Raw genomic sequence first — 10698 nt, 5'->3', positions numbered from 1 at the left:
TAGAATTAATTAATTAAAATGAGAATGTTTTAGGTATAAAATGTTATTAAAGTTTCAATTTCTGCTTCTAAAATATCAGTCTCCTGTGTCCTTATATTTTAGAGACACTGAAATATTAAAATTTTAGAGACAGAAACATAAATTTTAATACCAATCTCTGAGCCAACAAAAATAATATTGTATTTTAGTCTCTCAGTCTTTGTCCCAATACTATAAAATAAACGCTACCTTATATAAGAGAAGTAAAGGAGAGTAATTGAAGGTTCATTATGGAAAAAATTAAATTAAAGCTACCATAATAAAAGATGCTATAAAAGTATTAGGTTGACTAATTAAGTGTACAACTCATTTTTGCTATAAAATTAAATTAATTAGTATTATATAGTTGTCCAGCTCTGATTTTTTTTTCAAATTTTGAACACTAAAGACAAAACCAAATCAAAGCTAAATTATGATGCTAGCAAATCAAATCTTCAGAATCTATTTGTAAATCCATTATATTGAATTTGTTTGGATTTGTTCTCTAGAATATATAATTAAAATCTTACATTGTTTGTGGAAGGTGAGAGTTGTTAATTCGTTATCCATTTTCTAAAGGAAATGATCAGTGAGATTTTCTTACATATATATAAAAGGTTTAAGTATTTTGATGGTTTTTATAATTTTGTAAAATTTTTAATTAGGTCTTTATACTTTTTTTAATTGAGTCTTTGCACTAAATTTTTTTTAATTAAGTCCTTTTTAGTAGTAATTGGTTTAATTTTATAGGGACCTAATTAAAAAAAAAAAGAATTAGTATAAGGACTTAAATAAAAGAAAAAAAAGTGTAAGAACTCAATTGAAAAAAGAAAATTTTGGTGCAAAAACTTAATTAAAAAAAATATAGGAATCTAATTAAAAATTTCACAAAATTATAGAGACCAACAGAATAATAATAATTAAACCTATATAAAAATACATCTTTAAATAATTAAGTTGGTGACTGTATATATAGTAAGAATGAAAGACTAGATATAATATATAGTAGTAAATAACATTATGTATATATAGCTGTGCTAATCCATCATTCATTATGTTGCTTGTGAAATTCTAGAATGCTGAGCAAAAATATTGTTAATCCTTGGCTATTTTGTATTTGTAACATAAACAAACAAGAGTTTATTTATTATTGAATTCTGTTAAAACAAATATTAAGAGTTAACACTTTTTATTAATGTTAATTTTTTTATTAAAAGGAATAAATGGTTCACGTTATTATATTAGACTACAATCAAAAGGAAAAAATGGAAAGTTTTAACTATGTTCATATACCTGCTATTAAAAAAAATACTTTTTGAAAGACATAATTAGAATTTGACTTAAAAAAATATTATATATATACATATATATATATATAAAAAGTTAACCATACTACATATATATATTAAAAACCAATCACTCATATGAATTACGAATATGAAATATAGAATATACATTGAAAATTATTACATGTCACATATATACCAACCTTTCCATTAGAAATTTAGATTTTGTGGAATCGGAAATTATATTTATGTAAATATGAAAATTAATTATTGTTGAAGACTCAAACCCTAGCAAAGTCTTGAACAATTATTTGCCATTTTGGATCCGTGGTCGAGTACTGCAAAAGTACAATCACTACATGGGAGGATGGGATTATCGGAACAAGCACGGTGGAGGTGTTTTCCAATAGGCTGGGGACATTTCAGTAATTTAATGTGATCATTGAAAATTGTTATTATTGATGCCGTTTGATATTAGGATTTAGGAGCATCAAAAGTGTAGTGTTATTTTTTTCGAAGAATAAAAATGATGAAGAGATAAATATTCACTTTTATAAATAGTACGAGACATTTTTAAGAGAATATGTTATTTTATTTTTATTAATTTTTTAAAATAAATTATGCACATCATTCTTCATTTTCTTCGTACAAAACATCTCTATTGTAGAAACAACTCGACAGGCCAATGACTATTTAGAACGAAATTCCATTTAAGGATTTGTCGTTGGCCAATGAATTATTGTATGTACAAAACGATATTCGAATCTCCGACACTTACTTAAGTAGACTAGTGAACTAGCCACTAAACCAACCCAACTTGATTAGAATTGTTTTTTTTTTCCCACGATATCCCCCAACCCGACAAGCCAATGACTAAGAATTCAAACTTCCGACACTTGTTTAAATAGACCAGTGAGTTAACCATTAAACTAATCCAACTTAGTTAAAAATGTTCATTTTTTTATTCAGATCAAAAGTCAAAAGTGTAATTTTTTTTTTTTTTTTGGTCAAGTGGATTGGACAACCCCCAATCCTAGGCATTACACCCATGTGACATACTCACATAACACACTCACACACACTACATGGGGACACTACTAATAGTAGAAGCATATCTTGAAACTAGCAAGCCCAATGGATAATTAATTAGTACATAGTCCAATTCAGTCTAAGATCACAGATATAGTCCAGTCCAATACATCTCCAAATGAAAAAGTTCCCATATTTCAAATTTTGGTTCCTCATAAGAAATAAAACAATTGAGTACCAAAAATCAAAAAACTTGTAGAGACGCACTACAAAATTTTCCAAGAGAGCAGTGGCATCACCCTAGATCCCCCCCAAAAAAAAGAAGAAAAAAAGAAAAGAAAAGATAAAGGAGCAGTGGCAACAACGTCTATATGAAAATAATCAAAATATTTCATCTATCTGCCTTGGTAGCACTCACCTTTTTATTTATTAGTTATTGGCTATTACCTTGCTTTCAGTACCCGAAGTGCCAAGAAGTGGCATTTAGTAATATCAATTTAACCCAAACTGTGTACAGATATAACATAACAGCTCATCTAGGTATCTATAACATTGATAAAGCAATGTAGTTAATATAGCTAATGTCAAACAATCAATAAAAGACTTGAAGCTAGTTTTCTCCTTCTATAGCTTGCATACAAACACATATGATGCTTCATTAGTTTATGACAAAAATGCAATAATAACCTGAGTTCAGAAACCTGCCTGGACAACAAATAACAATACAAAAATTTACTCTCAAACCTTGAGAGAGCTTCCAAATTTGATTTTATGCATGCTGGTAATGGTGCAACTTGTACAATAACACCTTTCCTGCAGAGTTTCCTACAGCCATGAAACCACCACCTGGACTAAAATCATGACAACGGGGGTAACTCAGGCTTGCATTCGGCGGCGGCCAGTTGGAAAACACAGTATATGACGGGATATGTATCAATTTCAAACTGCTCTTTTTCATGCCTGAACAGATTGCTAATATTTGAGAGTCGTGATTGAATTTCATAAAATCTACTTTAGTGGTCAAATTCTCAATGGTCTTGATAGGCTTCCTCTTGCCCCCGAGGAATTCTTCTCTATTGTAAATATTCACAATTCCGCTGTCTGAACCAGCTGCGAAAAGTTTTCCACCTGGAGAAGTACTAAGAGCTGTGCTGTTTATGCAGCCTTCATCTACGCCTTTATGCATGCAAGTCATTGTTCTCAGATCCCAGTGGTAAACCTGGCCATCACCGCCACCGCTCAACAACTGCTGTCCATCTTCTGCAAAAGCTAAGGATCGGACTGTTCCATTCATCTTTAAGGTACTAACCAATTGCTTTGTTTTTGTCGAAACTAATAAAATGTAACCCTCATTACCCACAAAAGCTACTAATTTAGAATCAGGCGATACCTCAAAATTTTCCAAACTTTTCTCTTCCCTACCAACTAAAGGACCTACTTTATCAACCTTAGCCTTAACCAAATCAAAACTATAGAAAAACTTTCGTCTTCCCGATAAGATAACCTGAGACCCATCTGGCAAGAAAGAAGCTTTCCGAATGGGGCAATCTTCAAGGAAGATGCTTTGAATCTTGGTGTTACGTTTGCCATCAATTTGAAAAAATCTAAGCTTTCTGTCCAATCCTGTAGCAAGAAGGAGCTGAGCATTTCTATGGAACTGAACAGAATTTATTGGGCCATTAGATGGATCCTGTATATTAGCATCAACTAGCTTTGAGTATTCAACATGTCCGGGCAGTAGTTTCGAGCTACTCTTCACAACCAGGTCTTCATTTGTTCTCAGAATATCATCCATATCCTTGTTACCTTGGTTCAATGCAGCTTCATTTTCTTCATCTGACTCATCATCAGAAGATCTATCTATTTTGGACCTCGAATCAATCTGTGCCCAATCAGTTCCTGGGTTCAGCTTTACATGCTGAGCCCTCAATCTTGACACATACTCTGACCCAGAAATCAAATCCTCATCCTCTTCCTTCCTCAACTTCCTTAACCTGTTAACATTTGCTATGTTAATAGTGGCCTTTTCTTCTTCATCATCCACCCACACAGGTTTTCTCTGCACGGCAGCCCTGTCATCATCACTTTCCTCTGAAATGTCAGCATCTTCCTTATAAACAGAAAGCACATTATTTGCAGAACGGTCAGTAAAAAACAAATCCGAGCTCTTTTTATCCCCAATTTCTACTTCATTATCCTCCTTTCCAAATTCAACAGGGGAATACAGAGAGCCAAACAAAAAGCTTTCCAGCTTTTTCATTTCTCTCACTTGTTGCATTTCTGACTGTTCTCGCTTCCTCTTCTTTGCCTTCAGAGCTTCATCATCAGAATCTTTCCCATCCTCAACCTCTTCATGATTGGGAGGTTCTTTGATGTCCTCCTCCCTTTGGGTCTTCTTAGCTTTAGTGCGAGCATTTTGAGATATCAGACTCATATCTCACAAGCAACTCTGCAACATAAATGAGGTAAAACTGTTGATGCAATCAATTTCATAGATGTTACAAAGAGATATATAACACAAGAAACATCCGATTTCATGCAAGGATCATGAAGGTTCCAAGATGGCAAAAAATAATGAGCAACAAACCACAACTCTAAATGACAGAATTGAAATCAAACAACTTAATACACATACATCATCAAATAACAATGTCAGCGCTTATAGGATTATGAAATCATAAGATTAGTGTGAAAATTAAGAAACATACAACATACAATAAAATTAGCTTTTCGGACATGAGAAGGGAGGGGGACTATGGTAAGTGCACTGCCTAAAGTGCTAATAATGCGAGTTCCCTAACAACCTCAATCAATTGTGCTTCGGAATTCAATAACACCAACTGCCAAGTTTGTTTCATGTCATTCGAATTCTAAAAGCATGGAATAGAGCGTTTTGGCTCTGATGTACAGTGCACAAACAAATGCATATAAATCTAAAATGACAAATTAAGCATAACAATCTCTAATTTGCTCTTTACTAACTTCATCTGTTGAATAATTACTACAACAAAATGATATAAACTCAAACCTTAAAGAAATAAAATTTAATTTACATCAAATTCAAAAAAGATACTACCATACTATTTCACAAAATCATAACATTGAAATCAACAAACACAAATACACAATAGCTAACAAAGTATTGGTCAAATGAAATTTAACGACAAAAGGAATTCAAATACAACAATTAAAGAAGTTTAAAAGTTCAATAGTTAACACAACTGAAAATAAAAATAAATTTATATTAAAAGATAGCCAAGTTATACATTCTAATAACAAAGAGAACAATTCATACCATGATACATGTGCCTGAATCAATGAATCAACTCAAAGTTTAAGAGCATATAATTTATGCTAACTAAAAAGGTGAATCTTGAATCATATCAGTTATCAGAACCTTCTAAGCAACAATAAGAGCAAGACTGCAATTAGATCCATCAATCCAGCAACCATCTAATCAACCCATTGATACATAAATACATACATACTTAATCCATCATCTAGAACCATCTGATTAAAATAAATTTTAAGAGTAAACACTCAACATGATAAAGAATAAAGACATCTACAAAATTTTCTGATTTGATTAATAAAGACATCTATTCAATTCAGAATTACCTCATCAATAATGAATAATAGCAGCAGTGAACCCTAAGTAACAAGAAAGCCACGAATTTGAATCAAATGGAAAGCAACAAGAAATGGTGTTGGAAAGTCCAAGTAAAAGCAGAGGCACAACAAAATCAGACAGCAGAATAGAAATAGAAGTGAAACATACTCAAGGAAGGAAGAAGGAAAAACCGAAATAGTGCTTAGCAAGAGCAACAATGAATCAACAAACAAGAATACCAACAATAAAGTAAACAATACCAACAAACAGCAACAATGAATCAATGATTATTGAACAAAAATTAGTGAAATTACATAGTAACTCATCAGTATTATTAACAGAATTTCAAAACAAGCAAAATAAGTGCAGAAAACCAAAAATCAATTCAGAATCACAGAATCAGAGAATCAGAGAATCATAGAATTTGAACTAAGCAAAACAAGCAAATTTGAACCCAGCAACTCAGAAGCACAGAATCAAAGTTATTAACAAGAAACTAACAAAACCCTAAACAAATCCAGCAACTCAGATTATAATTAACAAAATCAAACCCTAACTCAGAACCCAAAAACGCTGCCAGTTCGTGGCGTCTCACTGGCGTGGTGCTCTGCCCTGTTGAGTCAGTGGGTGGTGGCGTGTTGCTGGCCTGCTGGGTCAGAGGGTGGCGTGCTGGCCTGAAGAGGAAGGCTTCGGCGTTGGGATTCGAAGGAAGGCTTCACGGTGGTGAGACTTGGGAGGAACGTGGGTGTCGTAGTAAATTTTAGGGTTTTTTGCCAAACCGGTTGGGTTAGGATTTTTATGGTCAAAACCGAAAACCGAACCGTAAAAAAAAAACAACAAAACAAATTTTTTTCGGTTTTTATTTGTTCGATTTTCGATTATTTCGGTTCGATCTGTCGATTTAGTTCGGTTCGAATCGATTTTAAACATCCCACTTCCTACTTAATAACCCGAACAAGAACAAGAACAACATTATCCACGAGATTCACCCTAACAGCAACAATGGTGATATCCTTTTTTTTTCCTGACACTGATTCATTTTATTTTTTCAGAGAGACTGTTGGATTGTTCAATGCATCCCTCAAAAAGTGTCAAAAAATTAGATGGAACGAGAATTAGGACACAAAAGCAGAACAAGATAATCACTAGAGACGAGTACAGAATCCAATAACAGACCAAAAATAAAACGAATAATAGAATATTGGAACTCACTATTTGCAGCTAGAGAGAGAGAGAGAGAGAGAGAGAGAGCTAGAGAGAGCACCTAATTTGATGCTTGGTCTAGGGGAATTCAGCCACCGTGGTTTCCGCCGGCGCGAAAAGTGAAGGCAGAAACGGCAATGAGAGGAGATTATTGAAGCGATGGATTTCGTGAACGAAGGATAAGGGTGGCGCGTGTGAGATTGTGAAGAATGAATGAAACCCTAGATTGAGTGAAATAAAACCCCGCGTAAGGGTGGCAAAGCGGTCCGGTCCGCCCCAATTCGTCCCGCCCCGCCCCGCCTAGGTCTGTCCCATAAACGGGACGGATCAACCTGTCCCACCAACTAAAATGGGTTCAAAATGTTAGCCCGTCCCGTTTTATGACGGATTGGTGGGTCGGCGAACTAGTCCGTTTGACTATTTTAAAAAAAAATTAAAATTCAATAAAATTAACCAAAAATAATAATAAAAAAATCAATTACAAATAAAAAATAGTCAAATTATAATATAATTTTTTTATTATTTTTTTATTTTTAACTTCAATAAAATTATTTAAAATAATATTTGTCAATAGAATCATCTTTATTTTAAAAAATAAGTCGCATAATTTGAGCATATATACGAAATTGTAAAATAAAATAAATAAAGTTAATAACTAAAAGAATAATAAAAACAAAAAATGAAAAAAAGTGTTTAAAAATTCTATAATTATTAATTTTATAATAGTAATCACTCTTTTATTTAATTAAAAAAATAAAAATAAAAAGTCTTCGACCCGGCGGACCGACCTGCCCCGCCCCACCAAAATCCGCCAATTTGGCAGTGCGGGTTTGACGGTTTTTTTTAATTTTGCGGGTTCCAAATCCTAGCCCGACCTGCCTTTTTAGCGGGTTTAGCGGATCGGCCCGACGAGTTCGACCCGTTTTGCCACCCCTAATTGCGAGTTTCCAGTTTCCTCTTTCAAGAAAGTCCTTAAAATCTTAATATATATATCTTTACAGCAATAGTTAATCACAATATGGATTAAAGTTCAACATTTTAATTATAAATTTTGATAAAATAAATCAAAATAGTCATTTTGACCTTAAAGATTATAATTTTAATAAAACAAATTTCAAAACATACAAACAATAAAGTGATCTTAAAAAATAGGATAATTTACATAGATAATTAAATAAAAAGTTACATACATATCCTAAATTGAATTTGGTTACATTCATGTCTAGTTAGACTTAGGGTGAGCACAGGTCGGTTTGGTTTGGATTCATGGTAAAATTATAACCGAATCGATCAAAATTTAATTAGTTTGGTTTGGTTTGGATTTGTGTTTTTTTGTACATGTATTCGAACCAAACCAAATCGATTAAGAACGGATTGGTTCGGTTTGGGTAATTGGGCACCCGATGACTTTGAAATTCATAAAAAAACTAAATTTTTATCTTAAAAATTTAACAAGTACAATAAACATGTAACATCAATAGAAATAATCCAAACATGTTAAATATCAAATACATTAAAAACTAAACTCATTAAAATCTAAACATATTAATAGTAAATAATCTTTGTCTAATCGAAAAGTCATATATATATTATTTATATTTTTTATTTAATTAATATATGATTGGGTTCGCGGGTTGGTTCGGGTTCCGCACCCCTATAACTAATATCCGAACCAATCACTAACAAAGACCATCGATTTGGTTCGGGTTAGACCCGATTACCCGTTGATTCCAGAACCAATTTAATTGGTTCGGTTCGGATTTGGACGGGTAATCGGGTACCCGCTACCCGTGCTCACCCCTAGTTCCCTCTTTATATAAATCAAATCAAATAAATTCAATTATATTTTGATTCGATTTATTACGTATATGTAGGGATGACAAAACTTCCCAAGATGCGATGATCCTTGTGGGGACTGTTCCGAATGAAGATTCGACTGTAAAACATTTTTTCCGCGAAGATGGAGACAGAAGCAAAATTCTCCCAAAGCAAATGCGGGGACATTTCTCATATATGTTTTTTAGTCATTTCACATGTCATATATATAGAGAGAAAGAGAGAAAAAAACCCAAAATTCATAATTCTTATTTGTATAACCCTTCTTCAATTCATAAATCTCTAGCGTCGTCTAGCATTGTCCATACTGCATCTAATCTTCTCTGCAGCCACCCCTTCACCACTCTTCCGTCTCACCGCATTGTCACCCTTCACCGTTTTATCACTCTCACCGCGAGGATAGAGACGGGAGCAAAATTCTCCCAAAGTAAGTGCGGGGACCCAAGTGGGATTTCCGCCCCGTTCCCACTAATCTCCGAAATCATAAATTTACTTAACTATTCTTAATAGTTTATTTCTATATATATATATATATATATATACTCAAAATTCCTAATCTTTATTTGCATAACCGTTCTTTAATTCATAAATCTCTAGCGTCGTCTAGCGTTGTCCATACTTCATCTAATCTTCTCTGCAGCCACCCCCTCACCACTCTTCCGTCTCACCGCATTGTCACCTTTCACCGTTTTATCACCCTCATCGCGTCGTTCTCTATATTCGTGGCGTTCCTTTTCACAACTCTGTCATCGTGTCCATTATCCTTTCTACCCATCCACTGCTTTGCGCTCTGACTCACAATGACATCCTCTACTGCATCATTTTGAAAGAAGTCATCATTTTGTCATTTTAAACTTTTTGTATAAAATTTTACTGTTTTGTATATGATGAATACTTTCAACTTTATTCCTATGAAAATTAATAATTAGTCAGAATTATCAAAGAGATGGAAAATGGGGTCCTGTGAAAAATGGAACCTGTGGAGAATGGAAACGGAGGCGGGGATGGGGAGCAAGGAGGCATCCCCTACCCCCCGCCCTGTCCTGTTGACATCCCCGGATTTGGCATCTAATTGAATTGGAGAAATAAAATAGGAGAATCTATGTCATGAATTATCAAAAACAAATACAAGTCAGTCCATGGGAGTCTGAGTTTTTCTCGCTTTTGGCATAGCGGGCCTCAGCGGGAGGCCCACACGACGGGCTATTAGCTCAGTGGTAGAGCGCGCCCCTGATAATTGCGTCGTTGTGCGAATATTGATTAATACGTAATCGATCGAACACTACTTGAAAACGGCTATTCTGCTCAAAACTGAGAAGTTCTAAATGTTCCTGGAAATTCTTGCTCATTTTTCAATTGATTTGGCAATAATGAATGAAGGGATTACAAGTAATCCATGTCGATCTCTAAAGTGCGTATTGATATATCAATTCAATAAATATATCTATCCCTATGTATATGCTGTATTAGTAGTAAATCGAATCAGTTTAATTCGATTTACTGCTAATACAAATTATTGACATTTCATTGACTTTAAAAAAAATATTAATAAGAAAAGATTTTTTATTTAAATTCAAATAAAATATCAAAAAAATCAAAATGAATAAAAATAAAAATTTAAATTTTGTGTTTTATTTTAAATTCTAGAAAATCTACATTTTACAAATTTATAAATTTAAAATAGAATAATAAATGAGTTCTAAAATTTCATTTACG

General features: G+C 33.3%; 1 protein-coding gene across 3 annotated transcripts; it reads right to left on the bottom strand.

Annotated features, from left to right (window-relative positions):
* Positions 1-2853: 2853 nt before the first annotated feature.
* LOC107461057 (U3 small nucleolar RNA-associated protein 18 homolog) lies at positions 2854-7353 on the bottom strand. 3 transcript variants are annotated; one of them, XM_016079509.3, is made up of 2 exons: positions 7208-7353; positions 2854-4782 (listed from the first exon to the last, which is right to left on the bottom strand). In XM_016079509.3, the coding sequence occupies exon 2, from the start codon at positions 4765-4767 to the stop codon at positions 3103-3105; it is 1665 nt and encodes a 554-aa protein (XP_015934995.1). In that variant the 5' UTR covers positions 4768-4782; positions 7208-7353; the 3' UTR covers positions 2854-3102. The 3 variants fall into 3 exon arrangements, with proteins under 3 accessions (XP_015934995.1, XP_020984559.1, XP_015934997.1); XM_021128900.2 differs by lacking the exon at positions 7208-7353 and adding an exon at positions 6495-6691; XM_016079511.3 differs by lacking the exon at positions 7208-7353 and adding an exon at positions 6501-6691.
* Positions 7354-10698: the final 3345 nt, after the last annotated feature.

Source organism: Arachis duranensis, chromosome 8 (genome assembly GCF_000817695.3).
Source record: "Arachis duranensis cultivar V14167 chromosome 8, aradu.V14167.gnm2.J7QH, whole genome shotgun sequence".
Classification (NCBI taxonomy): domain Eukaryota; kingdom Viridiplantae; phylum Streptophyta; class Magnoliopsida; order Fabales; family Fabaceae; genus Arachis; species Arachis duranensis.
This window is presented reverse-complemented; position numbering and strand designations above follow the sequence as displayed.